This window comes from Coturnix japonica, chromosome Z (assembly GCF_001577835.2).
Source record: "Coturnix japonica isolate 7356 chromosome Z, Coturnix japonica 2.1, whole genome shotgun sequence".
NCBI classification, from domain to species: domain Eukaryota; kingdom Metazoa; phylum Chordata; class Aves; order Galliformes; family Phasianidae; genus Coturnix; species Coturnix japonica.
In genome coordinates this window covers 20095983-20120780 of record NC_029547.1, presented here as the reverse complement: position 1 = coordinate 20120780, position 24798 = coordinate 20095983, and the positions used below count along the sequence as shown (strand labels likewise).

The 24798-nt window shown below is 37.1% G+C and overlaps 1 protein-coding gene across 1 annotated transcript in view; it reads left to right on the top strand.

Moving 5' to 3' along the window:
• Positions 1 to 24798, top strand: part of PDE4D (phosphodiesterase 4D) — a 559900-nt gene that overhangs the window by 79035 nt on the left and 456067 nt on the right. The window contains exon 2 of the mRNA XM_015848747.2: positions 19919 to 20042. Within this exon, the coding sequence (XP_015704233.1) occupies positions 20001 to 20042 (42 nt within the window). The 5' untranslated portion in view covers positions 19919 to 20000. The remainder of the gene's footprint in view (positions 1 to 19918; positions 20043 to 24798) is intronic.

Below are 24798 nucleotides of genomic sequence, written 5' to 3'. Positions count from 1 at the left end.
GGTAAATGGAAAGAAAAGGGGAGGGAGAGAGAACAATAACAAAAAGAATATACAAAACAGGCGCTGCAGATACAATTCTCAGTGCCTGTTGACACACCGGTCCCTGAACAGTGGCAGCCTGCCCCTCCACACCAACTCCACCCAGTATTATTTTTCAGCACAATGCCATTAGGTGAGGAATATCCCTTTAACCACTTTGGGTCAGCCATCCTGGTGCTGTCCCCTCCCAGCTCCTTGCCCCAGGTCTTTGCTGGCAGGGCACTGTGAGAAGCAGAACAGTCTTTGGCAGCAAGTGAAATATCAGTGTGTTATCAGGCATATTCCATGGCAGTCTTCTCTCAGGCTAACTCAACCCTAAGAGAAAATAAATTACTTCAGTTCTACTTCAAGAAATGACTTTTTAAAAGATTACACTGTATGCCTGTATGTTTATATTTCCATTTTTTTGTTTTGTTTGTTTGTTTTGTTTTGTTTGTTTCTAGACAGTTTTTTTAATATGAAGTAGAAATGTACTATTTCTCTGGTATACTGAAATAAAGCTGGTCTTTTAGGTTTCTTCCTTCAGCAGAGATGAAGGTTTTGCCATTGAAACGTAATAGTTATTTTTATAATCCATAAATTGACATGTACGAGATTTCTGTGTCATTCATCTGTAGACAGTACAGAGATACCAGTTTCAGCAAAATTAACATCTAGAACTCAGAATGTATAAAATGTCACATGGTGGTAGCAATACATATAGTCTCTGATTGTGCATGTTTCAGATAAGGTCCTTTTAGGTTCTTGTTTCCTTTGGCTGGTGATAGGTAGATTTGCTAGATGAAGACCTTGCATACAAACATAAAGTAATTTAAATAAAGCAGGTCAGGAAATTTGGGCAACTTCTGTTGGATACTCTTGATTCCTTAGCTCAGGTAAACTGCATTTCTAGCTGACCTTAGTAAATCTTCATTTCAGTTGCTATTAAACTTCAATTGTTATTAAGCTTGTGAAAATAAAGTATATACCTAAGTTTAACAGCTTTAAACATTGTCAGTCAGTGTGAGAACCAAAAGCTGTCTGTGGACTAGATGCAACTGGTGTCTTCCTCAATGAGAAAAATGGTAATGGTGAGACTGTGTTGCATTATGAGCAGGAAGAGATGAATCTGCATTTTATTTTTTTTCTTTTAATGAAACTGGCATTTATAAGCATCCTTCTGTGAATAATTTCTGGTCTTGCTCCCCGCCTGAATTATGGCATAGTCCTTTGACCATGATACTGTTATATTTTCCAGATAAGTTTGTGATGCCTGAAAGAAGTTTTTAGCATGCAATGTGGAAGTTGTCCTGATTAGACAATCAGTATGGAGACAAAAATCTTGATTTCAAATTCAAATATCTTTTGTGATGTAAAACAAAAGGAGTATAACACAAGGGAGAGAAACAAATGGAAAGTCACACAGAAAGTCTAAATGGAACTGGACTTCTGGATTTCAATTTCCTTTTATTTTTAAAGGAATGTCTGTAGGATTTTTTTAACGGATTTTCAGACTTGAAACTCTGGAATGGGTTTATTGTTACTGAAAAATCCTGTATTTGGATGTGTCTTTTTACTCTGCTCAAATGCACTATCGTGCTCACATGGATATATGAGGTTAGTATGGAGCATGGGAAAAAGAAAGCATGTCCTTGTCTATGATGTATCATACCTGACTTGGTAGGGGGATGATGATCTGAGAGCATCCTAGAGGAGCATGGAAGAAAGAAATTAAAGTTGTCTGAGAACATGGAAGGAATATATGAGTATTTCTCATCCCTAACAGAATTTATGTCCTAAGCAAACAGGTTAGTGTCCCAGGTATAGCAGCTAGCTTTCCACCCAATGGAGGGGGTGAATTAAGAAGAGTGCCAAACAAGAAGTGGAAAAATATTTCTATTTCTACCTTTTTTTCTGGTAGGCAGTTGGATCTCTAAGGAAAATTATTATCTCCTACAGATTTCTGGTGAGCTTAAAAGAAAGGGATTTCTCCCCGCTCTGCCTATCTGCCTCCAAATAGTTGGGACTGTGTCAGAGAAAAAAAAAAAAAAAAAAAAAGATGCTATCATAAAGGTTTTTTCTCTCAGTGACACAATCTGTTTTTTTGGCTAACTTCTCTGTGTAAATTGAGTAATTTCGGTTTACAACTATAGAAATGGATTTTTATAAAGTGGTTTGCAACATTTTGTAATTAAATGAATTATCAAAGCACTTACTGACCCTCTTCTTGAGAAGTACAATTTAGAAAACCATTTTGATATGTACTCAAGAAGTTCTAGTAGTTTTTGTGTAAGATGAAGAAACCATTTCCCACACTTCCCCAGCATCTTAAACCATAAGCTATTTTTCTGATTTTTGAACAACCTTGTGTTCTACCTGTATCAGCACAGTAACACTGTACTCTTTCTATCTGATCATATTTCTGCCTCCTACACTACAGATTCCCTAAAGTTTCACTAAGAGAAGAAGCAAAACTATTTTTGTTTTTCCTTTGTTAGTCATACATTCTATGTAGTAGACCTATATTTTTTCTTGCTCATTTACTTGCTTAGTCTCAAGAGAGAATTCATAAGCTTAGCTCTTGCCAATCTGTGGATTTGTAGGGAGGAGTAAAAGTATATTCCCTATTTTCTTCTCATCTCTTAAAAATCATTAATTCATCTACAGTGTTCTTCACACTGGAGGTTGCACACAGCTGCAAAGATAAATGTTTCCTGCATCCCTCAGTTGTAGCTCCTTTAAAGAAACTCAGTTTTGAATGACAGACATTAGGTTTAGGAGTTCTAGGATCTTATCCTATCATACATCTGTAAGCCAGATGTTGGAAAGGATGGTTTGATAAGTTCCAGGCAGAAGTTTACTATGGAGTCAAGGGAAACAAGGCAGGGGATGAAAATGATTTTTGGAATCTATTTGAAAAAAATTGTCTGTGCTTAAGTGAAAATCCTCACCATTAAGGCAATTGCCACTTACCACTTGCCATATTCTTCTGTTACTTTACCTATTGCTTTTATTTTTTTTAATTTTATTTTATTTTATTTAATTATTTATTTTTTTTAAAAAATCTGCCTCAGCATTAATACAGGAAGACTGAGAACCAAAGCAGAAAGAACGAAAAGTCTAAACACACAATTGGCATTACAATTTAGTTGACAGAACAGATAAGTGTGGGTGAACCTCTTTGACTGGAATATTACTATAAAAGGAAAACCAGATAAGAGTGAAGACATGTGCAACCCAATAAATCAAATATGTGTATGCATGGTTCAGAATACAGAATACAGAAGTCATGGGATCTGCTAAAAACTCATAGACAGTATTCAAAGGAGTTTAAAATTAGAGACACTGTTGAGTTGAGACTGCACAGCATGCCAACAAGCTTGGAAGGACAGAAAAGACAATGCTTTCTGCGAGTAATGGGAGAATAAATCAAAGTGCTGGTTATTGCAGCAGGACAGGTTTCCCAGAAACCTCGTGGGAAAGGAGTACAACATGACTGTAACCATTGCTCAGACACCTGATGGTTTTGTTACAGCTTCATGTTAAAGATAAAATACAGCTCTGGTAGATTTAGTCTAGGAAGTGGGATTTCCCAGAGAATATGAAAAATGGAGATGAGTTTGGTGCTCTTGCAAAGCTGATGAAAAGAAGGAAAGATCAGAGAACAACAAAACAATGAACTTTAAGAAGTCAGACATCAGTATAATTAGCAAGTTAGTCTGTAGACTACGTATCTTCAGTGGAAAATTTAGGAATATTGAATTAAAGCAGTTTAATAAACTGATGGGAACAGCAGCTGAAACACAAACTAGTCTAATGAATGGCCACCTGAAAATAACTGGTAGTATTTGTACTGTCTTTAGCAAGTGAGACAACACATAGGGATGTGGAGGTGTAACCTGATGTTGCATAGGAAAGAAAAGTAGAGAATGGGTAGGAATGGACACATCATGTCATTTTCTTATTATGGGATGACATCTATTTCCTATGCCTTCTATGCACCTGAGAGTAATGAATCCGCTTTACTGAGCATGTGTGTGTAATTTGGTTGCTTCTGTAACAAAATACACGCATTCTTTAACCTAAAATTTAAGAAGGCACAGGCAAAGGAGAATCTACTCCCTCTGATAAATGGAAAGAGAAAGCTGGCCTCCTCAGGCATTGACAAGGCTGAAGTATTTAATGAGTTCTTATTTCTAATGAGTTATTGAGCTCTGTGTACAAGCCTGATGCACCCAGTACGGGAAGAACTGGAGAACAATATTTCCTGTGCAGTGTTACCCCTCTTCTAAATTCCTTTGATTACTGTATTTATTGTAAGTAGCTTGCTCCAAAAGTAATACCTCCTATTTATTTATATGGAAACCGCACAATAAATAGCACTCCATGATAGAACAAATTCTCAGGTACAGAACACTATATTTTAACACAGTCATCACTGTTAGCTATGCACATTCACCTGCAATGAACAAAAGCCTGCATGCTGCACTCGTAACAATCTGCACCAGTGGAGGTGACACACTGTCATTGTCACCACTGCTGAAACACACCACCCACCACCTCACTGTGCTCACATCCACATCCACATCTTTGCCTCATACACACTTCCATGTCAGTTGCCATTTTGTCAGACTGCCACTCTGCTGCCATCAGTCTCATGGGAACAGAATGTAATCATAGAATCATAGTATCATAGAACCTACAGTTAGAAAGGACCTACAAGATCATCTAGTCCAACCGTCATCCCTTTAACATACCTACAGGAAACCACTAAACTATATCTCCTAGCTCCTTATCCAGATGACTCTTGAACACTGCCAGTGATGGCGAGTCCACCACCTCCCTCTAAGAGACCTCTCTGTGAGAGAAAAGTTCTTTCTTATGTCCAGTCTAAACCTCATCTGATACAACTTTTGGCCATTTCCTCGGGTCCTGTTTGTTGTCTGGGAGAAGAGGCCAAGCCCCTCCTCACCACAACCTTCCTTCAGGAAGCTGTAGAGTGAAGTGAGGTCTCCCCTGAGTCTCCTCCAGGCTAAACAATCCCAGCTCCTTGACTTGTGCTCCTTACCTCTCTGCTCCTGCTGGCCACACTGTTTCTTATATAGGCCAAGATGCTGCTCTTGGCCACATGGGCACACTCTTGGCTCATGCTCAGCTGAGCATCAACTTATATTCCCAGGTCCCTTTCCTCTTCACAGTCACCCAGCCACTCAACCCCAAGACTATAGCGCTGCATGGGGTTATTGTGGCCAAAGTGCAAGACCTGACACTTGGCCTTGTTGAACCTCATCCCATTTACCTCAGCACAGTGATCCAACCTATCCAGATCCCTCTGGAGGGCCTCCCTTCCCTCAGGCAGATCCACACTCCCAGACAATTTGGTGTCATTTGCAAACTTACTGAGGGTGCACTCAGTTCCCTTATCCAGGTCAGTAATGAAGATGGGCCCTAGAACCGACCCCTAGGGGACTCCACTTGTAATGCATTGCCAGCTGGACTTAACTTCACTAACCACTACCCTCTGGGCACAACCCTCTAGCCAGTTCCTTACCCAAAGAAGGGTATACCTATCCAGGCCACAGGCATCCAGCTTCCTCAGGAGAATACTGTAAGAGACCGTGTCAAAGGCTTTGCTGAAGTCTAGGTAAACTACATCAACTGGCTTACCCTTGTCTACCAGCCTGGGCGCCCAATCATAGAAGGAGATGAGGTTGATTAAGCACAACCTGCTTTTCATGAATCCATGCTGGCTGGGCCTGATCCCCTGGATGCCACACACATGCTGTGTGATCTCACACTCTAATGGAATACTGATGGAAGATTCAACTGCTATTGTTATGTCACCAGAATCTTCCTCTGATGTGCTGGGCCAAAGTCATAAAGTAGGATGCATTACTTTCAGAGCAACCCTTACACGTAATAGGGTTGAGTTAAAGCTTACCACAGAAGTCATTTCTAGTAGTGAGGAAGAACTGTGAAGAAAGTGGATGAGAAAGGACGAATTTTCTAACACAATGTTGTCAAAGCATTAGACCTCCAGTTTTCCGAATTACTTCCTAAATGTTAACAATAACATGCTAAAATGTTAACAATAACATGCTAAAACAATTTTAAGAAATCTATCTTTCCTAGGTTTTTAAATTGAACTGTATGTAACTATTCATTCAGATATTTTCATCTGTGAAGATTCTTTTATTTAGCTGGAAAAATATTTTCCTCTGGTTTTGTGGTATCAGATGTTTTTTCACCTCCATATGTTGTTAGGTTTTTTTAGGCTGTGAATTAAATCCCTTCTGTTTTGATGTTGCGGGTTTGTTTTTTTTTTTAACCTCTTTAAAATTACTTCATGAAGTCATAGTCACCCAAATTATCTTAGTCATATTCTAATTAGATAGTGTAAGCACTGTGTTTGCATTTCCAAATTTGATCTCCCACTCATAAATAATAATAATAATAGCAAAATATGTGTGCTTGTGCCCAGGTAAGCGTATGCGTATGACTCTATGAAAATGTAAAAATTTGACATGCCTGACTGATCTGTTTTCAGACTGAGTGCTCGAACAGTAAAGCACTAGGATTCAAAATTAGTTTTTGATTAAAACTGTGCATTCTTGTAGTTAGCTTGGCAATCCAATTCCAAAAAATCCTTTAGGTCTTTTTTAATACTGCCTGCACTAACAATTTAATGCTAGGTAGTGGACAAAATAGCACACAGAATTGGTTTTGTAATATAATGATGTTTTATTACCCGAAATGAAGACAGCGTTCAGAAGAGCAGAATTTTTAGTGCTCTGCTTGTGTAATGACTGCTATAACAATGTTTTGTAAAATAGTAATTGAGACAGCTTGATGCTGAAGGAAAAATTCAAAGAAAGAAAGAAAAGTTCTTTTTATGCTGTGTGGTATACGGTCTCTCTTCCCCTACTCCCTCACCCCCACCCAAAAAAAGTCTTTGTATGCACATATATATTTTCCTCAGAAAAGGCTAATCAATAATTGAATACGAAATTCTAGAATTGTGTATTTGAACTTCAGCTGTGCAGTCATAGCAGGATGGTGTCATCCATTACTGAGATACAGAAATCTAATAAATGATGTTAAGGGTGTGCAATTAAGCTTGTTTACTTCATGAAGAACCATTTACTGACAGTCTATGTAGTCACACTGCTTCGACTAGAAAATAAATGTACCTCTGTACCTGCCATAGACTTGCTGTCATATTTGCTATTATTTCTTATTTAGCTTTCAAAAGACAGTGTTAGAAATGTTGTCCACCAGCATACTTGCATTTTTCATGCACGGTTCTGCAGCTTTGCAGATTCATCATAATAATCTATTCACATAAACACACCACATTTATGTCATCTGGGAAAAATACACATTTCTGAAAAGGTCAAGGAGACATTGAATGACAAGTTCTTTGTTTGCCAGCCATGTAGTGGAGCAGGTTTAGCCAGCTGCTAAAGTCCCGGCTCCGTGGGCCAGGTCACACAGTCCTTATGTGATCATCATGGTTGTTGCTGCAGTGGCAGCTCAGCTTAGATGGGAACACAATCAGTTCAAAAGTAGAAAGTAACAGAAATGTCAGCACCATCATACATACTACAGAACAATTGTATTAAGCTTACTGTGACTTCATTCTGTTTGCATTTACCTTGTGTTCACTGCTTTGTTCCACTTTACCTAACAATTTTGTTAGAACTTTGCACAGAAACAATTTATCAGTACATCTGCTGACACATCTGCTGACACAAACCTTCAAAATGCAAATAACAAGTCTCATTTCTCTTGGCTTGGGGTCTGTATAACTCCACAGCCCCAAAATTTGGATCTTCATGTCTTCTATTCCCCCTTAGTAACAAAATCTCACTAATAACTATGAAATTAGCTACTGGTTGCGCACTACACCATAAGCAGGTCCCACTGAATGTACATTAACTCTGTTTATGCCTAGATATCCTAGATATTCACACTAAGCATTGCTCTGTTAGCTTGCCTGAGGAGATTAATATAAAAATTATCCCTTGGTTATGGTTTGGTAAGCAAGTTCTTGTACTGTAAGCTAGTGCATATATGCATGCTGAATGTGAGCTTTTCCCTGGAAGTCACAGTGTATATTCTTACTTATTAAATTAAAAGGAAATTATCATTTTCTCATTGAACTTTCAACAAGATAAAGCTAGATTACTCCAGATTAGTGTTTTGTCTAGATTAGATAGTGTCTTGCTGTTGGACACATTGGCAAAAAAAATTAGAAGTCTTTGTTTTCCCCTGATGATGTTGATTTAGAACATAGGTAGAAAGAAATGGGGAATTTTAAGGAAAAAACAACAAATTTCCACTCTTGTAAATATCTGAAAATGGTAATACGTGGAGCTCCAGATGGCAGATCCACTTCAGAGTCTATGAAACATGCCTCCATGTTACATAAAGTGCTCCCTTGTGAACTAGAAATTGAGTATCCCAGGCTCACTTCTGAAGTGGGTAACAGGTTTTCCCGAAGGTATCTAGATCAATTTGTGTCTGTGACAGTAGCAGCAGGCCTGCAGGCCCATCAGCCCCAAAAACAGGGAAAGGGAAAAGGGGGAGGGTAGGAAAAAAGGAGCTGGACTCAAAAAACAGAACAGCGGCAATGATCTGAGGAAGAAAATTTTACTAAATATGATATTGAAATGCAAGATAACACAACATAATAGAACATAATTGAAATTGAGGCTAATAAATCAAATAAAATGAGAGAGAGAGTGTTTGAAGTCTCACTCTGAACTGAAGGTGCAACAGCTGGGGAGCACAGCCGCACACTGCCTGGCAGTGAGAGAGAGGGAGAATCCTGTGACTTCCTTCCATGACTTATCTTCCTAACACTGGAATATTACCTCTTTTATTCCCTGTGCTTTACATGATCTTGTGGTGTTGAATACTGATAACAAGAATCATAAAACCATGACAGAGGTGAAGGTGAACCCATCTCAGATGAGTCCATCTCTCTCTCCTGTACCTCTGGAAGCATTTAGACTTACTGAGTAATGAGGACAACTAACAAAGATCACTATCTGAGAGGGAATATCATTCTCATTCTTAATCCATTTTACATTAATATAATGTTCAGGAAAGCTGTGGCTGGGGGATGCATTAAGTTTCAAATTAACTTTTTCTTGGTGCTTTTTCTGGGTTTACTTTATCTACCATTAACAAGCCAACCATATTTTTATTTTTCTTAGCACACACTGTGTAGGGAGCCTAGGCACGTAACTGGTAGCTAATAAGGGTTTTTCAATATTGAAATAAAGGACCTTGAAATCCTCTTACAAATAGCACAGCATGCCTTTTCTTTATACTCTTTTCTTTTTCAATCATGAGTAGATGACTTATGACTATTTTTTAATATTGCTTTGATTTCAGTGATAGCTTTGATTTCTCATGGCTTCTGCAGTTACTCTGATAATCTTAACAATTGGAGTTATTGTGCATTTTCTTCCTAAAGCCAGTACAAGAAACAGGTAGGATTTTGAACTATGAAACACAGCAAAACGGAGTCCTCTATATGTTTCTTAATTGCTCTCTTCTGACAGAAAAGATGATGTGGAAAAAAAACTCTAATTTCAAAAAATGTATGTTTGGCATTTCCTGGTCTTGTAGAGATAAAGACTTAGCTGTACCTTTTCTGTAATCAAAGTATGCTTATCCTTGAGTTTGTCATGAGTTCAGAGATACCTTATCTGCAGTAGCAGAGAGGAGAGAAGATATCATGAAGCCAGTGTTAGCTCTATCTGCAAAAGGTGCTGTCTGATTGGATAAAAGCATGGAGGAAAATACAAAATGCTACACTGGACTTGGATACTACTATTTCTCAACTGTGCTTTTAGTTTTACTCTTTCTTTTTAATTTCTACATACCAGGCAAAGTGCAACCAGGAATCTGTATTTTACTCCTCTAAAGTCCTCTATTTTTCTTCTAGATTATATTAATTTCTTCTACATATGGAATCTCATTATCCCACTGAGACATTAAAATTTCTACGTAATGAAATCCTGTTATTTCTATAAAAATGTGCATATGTGGAAATCTTGAACAACTGTTTGAACAAGTGGACTCTTTAGCTCCAATCTCTTTCAACTAAATTCAGTGAAGGAAAGAATGATATTTAGTTGCATTTTGTACACTTGACTGTCATTGGAATGTAACAAGAACATAAATCAAGACAAACACATTTAGGAGTATGTCTAGCATACAGTATCACCTAACTATGTATTTCAGTGTTAGTCAAAATAAAGCTAAAATCATACCAAAAGGGTGTTTTCTTTTATTTTATTCAGTCCTTTTAGTGACAAAATTAAATGACACAGAAAATTCTCACACTTAAAGAATTTCATTCTGTCTTTTTTATCAGTATATTATACATTTCCATCTCTTACCTGTACCAGCAAACACAGTACACACAGTACACAATACTTGCACACATCTGTCTTAGAGGGTAAAGATGTTAGCCTTGTCTAGCAAGTTTCAAATTTGTAGCCCATATCTCACACCCCTCTATGAACAGGCATTTTTATGCACTGTTAATCATTTTGATGCAGGACAAAATTCTGAGTTTGAGTGTCTCAATATCACTTCAGTCTGGGCCTGCTTCTCTGAAAATGCACTGAAATGACAACAGCATAAATCTGAGTAGCTTGGGGTTCAGAAAGTCGTTTTTAATAAACTAACACTGTGAAAAAATTGGAAATCCTGTGGTAGGAAATGTGAAGAGATAAGTTAGAATTAAGATGGTTTTGAAAAAAGCATAAAATGAAAAGAAAGTGTATTGCTGTGAGTCACAGCTTAGCCTTGGTGGCATTGCCTTTGAAGGAAATAAAAAGCAACATGTGGAAGGGGACTGTGCTTTGTAAGGCTGTAATGTGAACGCTTGGCATGGGGGCAAGATGGAAAGCAAACAACTACTGACACTTTATAGCAGTCAAGATGTTTTTCAAGGGGATAGCATATGCCAAGGTTGTGTGGAGAAGCAGATAATATTCTGTTTTTAAATTAAGATATAAAATGTATAAAAGTATATGATGAGGTGTGGATAGCATGAGAACTTCCAGAAAAGGACTTCAAAGGCCTCAAGTGTGAAGGAAGGCATACAGTTCTGAAAGAACTGTTCAAAATGATGCATTCCCCTAGATACTCTTTGTAGAAGAAAACTTTTGAAGAAAACTTGAGTTGGAAACTTTTTATCAGATAAGATTCTTGGAAGGACAGAACAAACAGTGACATTATTAAAAGACATAGCAAAGATTTTAAAATTATGTCCTTCTATATTAAAAAAAAAAAAAAAAGTAATAATTGTTTAATTACTACAAGCCCAGTAATTGTCATTAAAGAACATGTTTATGTAGCTTTCAATATTTAGAAAGCATAAGTAATCTGATACGGTGAAACAAGAAGATAAAGACAGACCCTGAAAACTTAAAAGTTTCTTCAAAAAGAAGAAGAAGAAGAAAAAAATATTTCCAGATGAGGAAAATTGGAATAATTATAAAATCTTAGTAATTACATTTAAAAATTAAATGAGGAAGACCAATAAAGGGCAAAGATCTGAAGACACAAATCTGCTGAAAAACTTCTTCCTGATCAGGGAGTCAACTAAAGAAATGGGAGGGAGATAAGTGGCAGTAAAAGAGCATTTAGTAAAGGCTTTTGTACAGGAGATCTTAGAAAGGCTTTTGTGACAGCATTTCATGCAAGAGGCATCAAATGGTCTATCTAACATTTAAGTAATAGTAGAAGAGCTCATTAAATCAGAGGTACAATGGACAATCACAATGGACAGAACATTAAAAAAGCCCAGGAATTAAATAGATGAATTACTAACTCTGCACTGTTATCTTGCCAGAAAGCAGAGCTTTGTGCTCTTCTGTATACTATAAATAATTTTAGGAAGAAAAAAGTTTGCTGGTGAGAGTTATTTGTGGTGCTAAAGACAACTATGTAAAATTGCAAAGCTGCAGGATGTGGTAAAATAGCAGATGAAACCTCACATGAAATATAAAGCAGCTGCATATAGTGGGAGGGGGCAAACTTAAACATGTATGATGAGTTCTGATGGAATATTCCTTGAAGAAATGAGATCTTTGGGGAAAAGGAAACAGTTGCATTAATATGTTAGCTTGATGCTTAGAGGTCAAGGAGGAAGCTGGTTTGTTAGGTGTGTGGAAAATAGCAGAAAATGAAATGGGGTCTGTCATTATGCTGGTGTTTGCGTGCCAGGAGATCTTGAGTGCTGAGCTGTGTGGGAGGTTCTGGTATGCTATCTCAGGAAGCATCCCATATTTGTTAAATAAGCATAGTGTTCATTCAATGCTAGGAGGATTCACATGTGTTAGAGAACTTGCAGTGCACTACAGCTATTTTAAGTCAGTTCCTCCACTGAATAGAAAAAGCATCCTTAGCTTTGTCATTGACCAGCCTGGGATTAGCTTTACTCTACATCAGTGCTATCACCACATCAGGACACACAACATATTGACTCTTATGTTTAATATTCAAAGAGTAAAAGAAGGAGGTCTCTCTAGCTATGGTGGGACCAAGCGGGTTTAGAAGTGTGGTGGGCATAACTGATGTGATGTGGGTTTGACATAACAAGTTGTTAGGCTGATGGGAAAAGTTCGTACTGCAGGGAAGTAGCTGAGGGCTATCAGGGAAGCCTATTATAAAACAATTTGTAGCCCACAGCTTCCTCAGACATAGGACTTCAATTTTGAGTGGTCCCATGAGGGGCCAGGAGTTGGACTCCATCGTCTTTGTGGACCTCTTCCTCCTTGTGATTCTGTTCGGTGATTCTATATTTAGAGAATGATTCTGTCTTGGAAACATGGTGTTTTAGTTGAATTCTATTTAGGTAGAACTTAGATATCAATGCTTGATAATGTAATGCAAATATGCTCTTATATCTTCTCTGCCAGAAAAAAAAACAACCAAAAAGCCCCCCAAAAAAACAAAAAAAACCCCAAAAAACCACAAAACTGATAAAAAAACAAAACAAAACAAAACAGAAAAACACTTTGTATTTATACACTCTGTCCGGTATTTTTTTCTCTTCCTTTGATCTGTTTTTAGTATGGGAAAAAGGGACCCATAAGAAAAAAAGAAGAAAGAAAAGAAAGAGATCTTTCAACTATTTACAAAAATTTACTCAGTTTTTAATATCAGATGGAATCCTTCCCAGTATGTTAAAGGTGCATGCTAACTCATAAGAACAGTTGTTGTTCAGCATTATGCATGCAATAGGACTGCACGTAGTTTAGGATGTTTTGATATAATCCCTAGCACTGAATAACCCCCAGTCCCTTTTGAATCAGTGCAAAGATGTGAAAGCCACAAATAAAATACCAGTAATTGGTTCGTAAATTTATAAATATATAGTAATAAGAAAAACGTATTTAGTGAAAATATTCAAAATTGCCTATTCTTCTTCCCAAGAATAATATCTTTGAAGCCTCAAAGCCAGACTCAGTTCCCAGCTTTCATGTCTCTTTCCTTCTGTTCTGAAGTACTTTTGCTGTGGAAGTAAATGCACGTACATTTGGACGGATGGAACTTGTATTGAAAAAGTGTACTAAGTGGACTTTAGTGTCCCCCTAGAAGTCATGCTGTTTTGTGCTGAGATTTGCTGTCACCCCAGAACCAGACTTTTTAACTTCATGCACAAAGTGAAGTAGGAATATCTTTTTCTTCTTTGATGCCTTATAAGCCAGTACAGAAATTTTAATCCAACTATTGTGTTAAAAACCTTGAGTCCCACTGGGTAGTCTTCGTTATCCAACACACAGCTGTAATGAATACAATTTCTAACAGCACATCTTCAAAACTCTCAGACAACAAAACATACAGTCTATCATAATATGTCTACTCAAAGATCATACAGGAACAAAGAAAACAGAAGGCTTCTCCTTCTTGCATAGGCTGCAAAAGTTTCCTGAGAAGTTTTTCCTACAAACTGCACCTCATGTGTTTTAATTGTTGGAGAAGGTCTACAGGAAAGTAATTTTCTAATGTTGCATATTTTGTTCAGTGGGTTCTTGGGGATTTGCATTTCCAGAAAAACAAGGGTACAGTACAGAACTACCAAGGACTGAGAGTACAATGGTTAGCTGATTGCTACTTTTTGATTAATACTCGTAAAGGCATTGTTGTTAAACTTAATAATGATAAACACCTACTAAAACTCCAAGAGAAACAGCTAGAAAGGAGGTTTTCTGCAACCGTGGGGAAGTTTAATGTCTGTTCTACTGAAATTCAGCTTTGGTGTTACCTAAATCTGTGAGAATTTTATTTTCTCCAGTGGAGAGATTTTGGTTACACACTGTTCATGTTAGAAGAGGCCATTGTAGAAACAGAAAATTAAAAAGTATATAAATAAGAATAAAAAATACTAACATTCAGAATATTTATGGATGAATTTGTGTCTTCTGACAGTGTTTAAGTGTTATTCTTCTTGTTCTATTACTATTGCCATTCTTAGTCATCAGACGGTAATGTGTACACATATATTTTTCCATTTTTATGGTAGTGTTAATAGATTTTGGAGAACATAAGGAAAGGGGAAATCATTAGCTTTTCTTCACCTTTATAACATAGGTATCTGAGTAAGTTGTGTGGTTGTTTATTTTTTACTGACTACCTTAACACCGACACTTTATTTAGTCATTTTGGTACAACTTTCAAGTTGCTGCTTGCTCTGCACTCACCAAATGTAAAGGATATAGAATGCTCACTCATGCTGTGTATGCTTTCTTATAGTTGTATATAAACATATATAAACACAAATGTTACATAAGTTCTGCTTGATATTTTGACATTCTGTATGTTTCACTGTTCTAAAGTAACTTAAAATACCTGAGATTTTGGCAGGATGATCTAGCTTTCAGGCTCAGTTTCTGGATATTTGATATCTGTAGATCAATGTAACTGATTTATATTAAACACTACCTTGCATTTTATTATTTACATCACTTTCCTGAAGAAATCTGTGGTTATAGAAAACAGCTATATTTTGAAGTGTCCCAGATAAAAACCCAACCAGATGAATAAAGGGAGGTAAAAGCTAGTCTAGCTAGGTAAATCTGACTGATTTCTAGGTCAGGCTTTAGCTAATGAGTAATTTAATAAATTCTTCTATGGTGGCAGTTGAAATGTATGGATGTATTTGGCCTTGAATATTCATGATTTGTTTTGTTGTTGTTGTTGTTTATTTTTTTGTTTTGTTTTGTTTTTTGTTTTTTTTAAACTACCCTCTCTTATTTGTATCTTTGCAAACTTAGTGGTAAGTTGTCTGTACAAGATTTTTTTTCCCCTACTCGGTCATTATAACTCGAGAAAGACTTTTTCTTGCTAAAAATAGGAGGGCTGAATAAAAACTGAGTATATATTCTGATGTAGATGGATGTAAACACATCCTTATTTTGAGATCTCTTTCCTCTTCATGCTCTTTCCTTTCTTCTGCATTTCTGTTCCTGTTATCCAGGTCTTTCACAGCCTGTTGCTCTTGAAAATTTCATCATTGTGGCTCAATAGATTCATTGAATTGTTTTTGCTCTTTTGTTTCAGCTATTTTCTTCTGTATTCTCCTGTTGTACTGGGGAAAAACAATGTCCCTAAACAACATCTCCTACTGAAATTAAACAAGCCCACATTAAAGCATTCCAGAATCAGTCTTGGTCACTGGATGAGTCATACCCACTGCAGAGAAGCTGAGCTCTTTTGTGTTTTTATCATCAGTTATTGTAAAGGGACTGTGCTTTACTTGTCTCTGAGATTAAAATCTGTAAACAACATACCTTTTTTCAGAGGAGTGTCAGGCCTCTTCTGGCAGATCAGAGGGACAAGTAGCTAATTTGAGAGATTTCTAATCCTGTGTGATGATGTGCTTTCATTTTTCCCTATCATTTTAATTGGTAGAACTTTGGCTGCCTTATGAGCCCAGAACTGCTTAGAAATAGAGATATGTCAGAGATAAACTGTATCAGTTCTCAATCTCGCTCATGCATGTGGATGTCGGGTGACAACAAGGAGCAAACCATATTTTTAAGTGCATCTTGAGTCTTTTATAAAACCTTTTTGTCAAGGACTTGCAGAATTAATGAATTTAATTTTTTTTTTTTGGATTATGACTGTTTGCAAATCATGAACTGTAACATTTATGCTTGTTATCTCACAGAAAGGAGAAGAAAAAATAAAAGTGTAGAGCTATATTTTTTGACACAGCTTTGGTATAGAGTTTCCATTAGAATCAGATTTGGTAAAACAATAAGCAGTACTGTTATCTTGCTAGCTGCCGGCAGTACGCTTCCCAAATCACATCAGTCTAAATTTGTATATTGAAATCTATTTGCTCAGGCTTTAGATATGCATCTAAAGTTAAAATGCTTGAACTAAGTACATAAGAGTGAGGAAACATAGCATGTAGGCATGCAGAGCCCTAACTTCTCACGGGCACAGTCTTCAAATTAATTGCTATTTGTTAAATGCATAATACAAGGTGGGTGAGTGGCTTTTATACACAAACATAGAATACTCTAAGTTGTTCACAGTTACGTAGTAAGTAAAAAAAACAATGAAGAGATTTGACATATAGTTCAATGTATGACAGTATGACTTTTAGTAAATGACTTTGATTATGAAATAAAATTAAAAGAATGTAGAACTATCTGGCAAGCAAAGCACTATTGCATGACACTGGGCACCAGGGATTATTTTGCATCAATTCATAGATTTTTTTTTATTTTTATTTTTTTTTAAAGAAAATGCTCCTCCTATGACAAGGTATGTGTACAAGCAGTAACATCTTAGATGTAACAAGAACTCTTGTCGTACTTTCAGAACTTCTTGATTCATCTCAAGGAATCTGGCCAAATTTCTAGTTGTTTTTCACTTTTCCTCTTTGAATATTTCTCTAGTGTTACTTTTTCTGTAATTTCTGTAATTCTGTAATAATATAGTAATATTATATTATTATTATATTAATAATATTTACAGAAATTCTGTAATTTCTGTAATTCTGTAATAATAATTCTGGAATTTCTTGAGGTTAGTTAAATTGTTTTGTGAATATTCTGTTTTGGACCTCAGCTACAAGGAAACAGTTAGAAAAAGTAGCAGGAAAGTACACCTGGAAACAGAACACAAAGAGAAATTTTTATTTATTTATTTATTTTTAATTTTGTTATCCCTTAATCTTTATTTCAGAAAAAAATGAAAATGTCTCATATTTAATCTAACAACTGAGTAAAAATATTTGCATTTTAATTACACAGGAATTACTAAGAATTAGTAATTAAGATGGTGTCGTTCTGCCTAATACATATGAATTGCTAATGCTTGAGTAATTTGCTACGGTAATATGTGAGTAGTATGTGTCATGTTCAATGGCAATAATTTCATAGCACCTTGAATTAATATTTTTTTTTTTTCAGCTTTAAATATCTGAAAGTAGGGCATGCTCTGTTTTTATGGGTCACATTTTCATTACACTGAATGGCAACAGGTGGGCTGCTGGATGCATCCTCTGAGCTGATTGAATGCAATCTCTTGTTTTTGTTTCTAAAGGTTCTCTTCTTGTGAGATCACATAACAGTTCCTGGTATTACATTGCAGAATAGTGACTAGTCTCATTGGTCAAATATACGCCAGGCAAGAAGTTCTTTCCTCCAACTTCACCCTAGCACTGAATACTCATTTTTTGATTTCTTTAGTATACTTTAATTTTAAGAAGTCTGCTCTCATGTTTTCTGGGTTAGGCATGAATTGCTATATTATAGGTGCTTATAAAAACATGTCTTAAAATGCTTAAGACAGAAACTCAGTTTGTGTAAGAAATGAATGACTTAATTTGTTGTGTTACTATTACTTTCCTCAGCTAAAGCTGTAATCCACTACCATGGTTTCATATGTGTTTCCATACATTTTAGGTGACTTGTAGGACTTTTATTGAAATGCATTACCTTATTTAATTAAATAGGTAAATTATTCTCTTTTGTGTATTTTGAACATTGCTGGAATGTATTACACGGTGACTTATCATCTTTTGAGATCATTTCATCTTGTAACTAGCTAAATAGAAAATGTAATTCTAAAATAATTTTTTTGGGTACTGATCGGTACATAGAGATTGCAAGTAAAAGTCTTTGAAGATTCATTTTATTTCCACAAAACAGTTATATTTCTTGTGTACATTTACAAATATTCATTTATGTTTGATACTAGAATAGAATTAGTTCCTAATAGTTCTCAGGAAATGTGTATTTTCTTAAAGAATGAGTATAAGAACAGCCTATATGTAAACATTCTGCTTTTTCCAGTTCATTCCACTAATCACCACCTCTATAAACCCAAACCTATTGATGTGATTTTGGAGGGGTGGGATTTTTTCACATACAGTCTTTATCACCCATGTTCTGACATTGCTTTTCACTTCTTTCAGTGGATTCATATCTAAACTGAAAATTAGATCATGTATTTTGTTATTGTAGCACTGCCGACTGTGTGTATCTATATATATTTAAATATGAAAAAATATTAGCTGTTTCCTCCACTCTTGGTTTTGCTTCTCTGTAACTGTAGGCTGCCTATAAATAATTAAATACATAAATAATCAAGACATATTTATTATTTATCTAAGGAAGTGTTTCAGAAAACAAACCAAAAGATGAAGTAGTGTGCTGAAACCTTGCTCGTGTATTGAGATAAGAGGATTTCTTACAAAGGAAAGCCAGTTTTTAAGTCATGTTGCAAGTCGTGATGTTCTCCTGTGGAGGAGGGAAACTATGCCTATATATAGTGCATAAATGAATATCTGGCTCTCAGTATCATAGTGGCACTGAAAAGTTAGTCTTCTAACTGTGGAAATGGGCTTCAGAGAGCCTCAAAGACTTTGTCATTTTAAAACAGTAAGTTATGCTAGCACAATTACGCTGGTGTGGATGAAGTCTACCTTAGTGTGAAATTTCTTATAGCTCTATGAGTTGTATCAGTAATGTGCCTGTGCATGAAGAAAATAAGCCATGCCTGTAATTTTTTGTTAGTGAGATTGCATCTACATTAGGAGATTTTGCTAGAACAACTCTGTTGGTCAGAAATTGCGCTATATCTCATCTTTGGCTGGCAGACAAAGAAAAAAATGTGTGCAGAAATATACCTGGCCCAAATGAGAATATAAAGCTTCAAATTGCCTTATCCTAGGGCACACAAATTTCCCTTTAACTCGTTCATGATGACTGGTGTGTACTTAGCCAGGGGCTGATGAATGCTGCTTTTCAAAGCTGCCATGCCATGCCATTACCAGTTGCTAGGGCTCATGCTTAGTCATTATTGTAATACAGAGGATAATTTGTCAAATCCTGTCACCTCCATGAAAGTACCCAGCTGCTGGTTTAAACATCCCTATGCACCTGGATTTGAAAATTACTCTAGCTGACCTTCTTCTCTTATATTTAGTGTGCATCTGCTGGCCTGATATGTAAGTTGGTAGATTCCCTTCTGGATGAGAAACTGGATAAAAATACCTAATAATGATTATTTTATTATTACAAATAATACTGCAGTTATCCATTTGATTATCTATGGTGAAAGGCCCTACCTCAGAAATCCACAATATTCTGTAATCTTTGGGATTTAGTCTGCTTTTGTTATTGACTGGAAAAAAAAAAGCACAGTTCACACATATGCTTGTGGAATGTTTTGGTGTAACTGTATGCCATGTATAGTTAGGGGTATGTGAAATGTCTGCTTTATTGGATCTAAGAATCTTCAGTCTTAGTGTTCAACTTATACTATGCACTACAAAGCAGCAGCTTATGTGTAGATGTTGTACAACTTACAAAGACCTTGATGATAACTGGATAAATCAATTTGCTTTCAGTATAACAGCTGGTATTCAAAAAGACAAGAAAGAAAACATCTCCTCTGAAACTTGTAGAACACTTCTGATTTAGTCAGCCACCATGAACAAGAATACTTGTACTCTACATGGGAGGAGTAAAAGTGTAAGTAGGTGCTTTTATTTTCATTGCTTCTATTTTTGTTATCAGTATTTGTCTATAACACACATGATTTAAGCTGGCCTTTAAAACACCACTTTCTGAGTAGAATAGCAACTGTGATAGGATCTTACACTATTCTTGTATCTATACCTGAAGTAAGAATTACTGTGTGATGTACACACACAAAGTTAGGTTTATCGAGTAGTTTTGCTTTATGTGATTTTTTTGGAACTGACATTCATTTTTCTGAGTGTATTTTCAACCAAATTATTGAAAGAGATTTACTTATTTTCTTTAGCATATATGGAAATATGTCTATATGCTGCTTACTGACATAACATACTCAGTCAGAAGTACATGCCCCTGAATGATGTTGGTATCAAGGACTTCACTCTATTTGCTATTGCATTGTAGAAATGTTGAATGTTCTACAGGTGAACAGTGAGACAATATACTAATAATATACACCTAAATTTGAATTAAGCTTAATTTCATCTTATGTATACCTACTATCCCAATAACCAAGAAATAGAATGGTTAAGATGCTTCTGTAGGCTTTTCTGTCTTCCAGATGCACACTGGAACAATATTACTATGTGGTATTATATACTGATGACTCTGCCTTACAAGCACAGACAAGAACTGAATGTTCCTTTCTAATATGCTACTGCTATGCCTAAACTGTTGAAAATGCCCCTTCTCCTAATAACCAGGGACATTTTATTCAAGTGCTTTGATAAATGGAAATAGGAAAGAAAAGTTGGTGTGTGCCAGATGCTGCATCTACAAGGACAAAGGCTACAGATATAGTTATTATTTTTGAGGGGCTTTCAGCTTGTATATTTACAAACTAAGTTCTTAAGAAATATTCCAGATCACCCTGGATCCAGCTTTTCAATTCTCTTCTGAGCCTCTTCCATCTTGCTCTGTAATGACATTAGGACTGATGCTTCTGCTTGCTACTAATACCTTAGTGTATCTGCCTCCTTAGTCCCCCATACTGCCTCTGCTTCCTAATCTAGTATGGTTGGTTCTTGGAACAAGCTGACTTCATCCAGAACTGCTCAAGCATGTGTCTTTTCTCTCAGATGCTGGAAAGTGGTGCAGACATCTATGACCACATTCAGTGTGCAGTTTCCTGAATCCTGTATCTACTTGGCCTTGTTTCTACTTAAAGCAGTTTCTCTTTTTGTCTTATTGTTGAGAATTTCTTTTTAAAAATTAAAAATCTTCTTATATAATCTTTTATTTCCAGTTATTTTGCTGGATATGCTGTCAGTGTGTATAAATATAACAATGGGGAAAAGTGACAGACCTATGCTAAATGGTCCCACTGCTTAATTAAAAAAATAACCTGATGCAATTCAGTAAACTGAAAACAGGTGTCCAGTGTGCTCAGTGAAATTTCATTATTGATTTTGTTTGATCTGCAGAGAAATTATATAAAGTATGAAGCTATCAAAAAAGTTTAAACAAGTGCAAAGCATAAAAATTTCATATCATTTGGGCTAATGAGATTTGACAAAATTTTGGACAAAAAGCAGCACTGTTTCAGTTTTAGTTGAATAAATTTTGAGCAAGTATCTATTAATTCAAAATGTCTTAATATTTTACTCAAATCTCTCTACTGTACATTTTATAAGATTTACTTCCAAAATGTCAATAAGTATAATAAAGCAGGCTTTGAAAGTGATTTTATTTATAACCTACAGAACAAACTTCTTGATTTTAGTGTTAAATGAATGATGGTCTGAGGATGCAATCATAACCACTTGCAGCTACTTTTTCTCTATGTGAATATGAAATACTTCCTACTTTTTTTTTTTTTTCCAATTGTGAAATACATAATCCCTAAGAAATTATTTTAAATGTGTTTAAATAATTGCACTTGTTGAGTACAGCCAGTTTTCATTTTGTTCTTTGATTGTGTGTCTTCCAAGTCATTACATGTCTGTTAGTTTGTGTTTGAATTGTCAAAGTTATCCATAGTTTGTCAGGCCAGTTATTTCCCCAAGGACCTTCTTATGAATTAAAGAAAAAATTCAACAGCGGAATGAACAGTCTTTAAAGAAATCATGGATTATGGCTTTTGTTTCTTGGGATGTTGTTGTGTAGATTTAGTTTTTGTTCAGTAGCTTCATGTATTACTGAACATAATGTCTCTAATATTATAAAATCATAGAATAGTAGAATCATAGAATCATGGAATCACCAAGATTGGAAAAGACTTAGAAGATCATCCAGTTCAACTGTTCACCTCTTACCAACAGCTCCCACTAAACCATGTCCCTCAACACAACATCCAATTGTTCCTTGAACATCCCCAGGGTCGGTGACTCCACCACCTCCCTGGGCAGTCCATTCCAGTGCCTGACCACCCTTTCTGGGAAGCAGTATTTCCTAATGTCCAGCCTGAATCTCCCCTGCCGCAGCTTGAAGCCATTCCCTCTTGTCCTATCACTAATGACATGAGAGAAGAGGTCGACCCCCAGCTCACTGCAACCTCCCTTCAGGAAGTTATAGAGAGCAATGAGGTCTCCCCTGAGCCTCCTCTTCTCCAGGTTGAATATTCCTTTAGACTTTCCTCATATGACCTGTGCTCCAGATCACTCACCAGCTTTGTTGCCGTTCTTTGAAAACATTCCAAGGACTCAATGTCTTTCTTGCAGTAAGGGGCCCAAAACTCAAGTAGTACTTGAGGTGTGGCCTCACCAGTGCTGAGTACAGGGAGACAATCACCTCTCTGCTTCTGCTGGCAATACGGTTTCTGCTGCAAGCCAGGATGCCATTGGCCTTCTTGGCCACCTGGACACACTGTCAGCTCATGTTCAGCCGAGCATCAGTCAATTCCCCAGGTCCATTTCTTCGACATGGTCTTCCAGCCCCAAGCCTGTAGAGTCACCAGGGGTTGTTGTGATAGAATTGCAGGACCCAGTACTTGGCCTTGTTGAACCTCATCCCATTGGCTTCAGCCCAGCTCTCCAGATCCCTCTGTAGGGCCTCGCTGCCCCCAGGCAGATCCACACTCCCAGATTTGATGTCACCTGCGAACTTATAAGAATGCATTCAATGCCCTCATCCAGGTCATAAATAAAGCTATTGAAGAGAACAGGCCCCAGCACCGACCCCTGGGGAACACCACTTGTGACTGTTCATCAGCTGGATTTAACTCCATTCACCACCACTCTCTGGGCCTGGCCCTCCAGCCAGTTCCTTACCCAGCCAAGGGTGTACCTGTCCAAGCCGGAGGCTGCCAGATTCTGCAGTAAAGTACTGTGGGAGACAGTGTCAAAGGCTTTGCTGAAGTCTAGGTAGACCACATCAACAGCCTTTCTCTCACCCACCAGATGGGTCACTAGATCATAGAAAGAGATCAGGTTGGTCAAGCAGGACCTGCCCTTCATGAACCCATGCTGGCTAGGCCTGATCCCCTGGTTGTCCTGCACATGCTATGTGATCTCCCTCAAGACAATCTGCTCCATAACCTTCCCTGGCACTGAGGTCAGGCTAACAGGCCAGTAGTTCCCTGGATCCTCCTTACAACCTTTCTTGTAAATGGAAGTCACACTGGCAAGCCTCCAGCCTCCTGAGACCTCACCAGTCAACAAGGAGCACTGATAGATGATGGAAAGCAGCTCAGCTATCACCTCCACCAGTTCCCTCAGCACTCTCGGGTGAATTTCATCTGGACCCGTGGACTTGTGGCAGTCCAGTTGGAGTAGTAAGTCTGATCATTTCTTCCAGAATCATGGGGTTTTAGTCTGCTTCCTAATTAGTGCTGGTGAGACCTCACCTGGAGTACTGCATCCAGATGTGGAGTCCTCAGTACAGGAGAGACACAGAGCTGTAGGAATACATCCAGAAGAGGGCCACAGAAATGATCCAAGGGATGGAACACCTCTCCTATGAGGACAGGTTGAGAGATCTGGGGCTGTTCAGCTTGGAGAAGAGAAGGTTACTGGGGGATCTGAGAGCAACCTTTTGTTATTTAAAGGGGGGTGTAAGAAAGAAGATAACAGACTCTTTAGACAGGTGTATTAGGACAGGACAGTAGGAATTGGTTTCAAACTGAGGGGAGATTTAGACTGGACGTAAAGAAGAAGTGCTTTACAGTAGGGTGGTGAGGCACTGGAACTTGTTGCCCAGAGAAGTGGTGGAGGCACGATCCCTGGAGACATTCAAGGTCAGGCTGGTCTAGGCTCTGAGCAGCCTGTTATAGCTGTAGATGTCCCTGTTCATTGCAGGGGAGCTGGACTAGGTGACCTTTAAGGATCCCTTCCAATAGAAATGATTCTAAGATTCCATGCCTCTAATATGGCAGATGAATCTGAAGATGTGTGTGAGTATTTATACATATGTTTTCACCAAATGTAGAACTAACTTTGTGCACAATGAGCCATCTGAAGCTTAGTGTAACAGTGTAGAATAATACAAGCTGAAGAGAGAAAAGACTTTATTTCAATTACCAGATTTTCTGACAAAAAAATAAAAAATAAAAAAAATAGTATTCTGAAGTGGTGGTGTAACTTGGAGCTTTGATGTTATATATATGCATAAATCTTTGCAAGCAATCTAGTCACTGAAAACATGTTGTTAGTATTTATTTTTAAATTTCCTTTAATAGGATTTTATCCCCTTGCTGGTACTTCATGTCCTCAGACAGCACAATATGTATAATCTTGCTAGTCTGTCACCCTCTCCCTTGCTGGTTTGCACAATATTCCTAGTCATTCTTCTGTTGTTAGCCTATGGAGTTGCA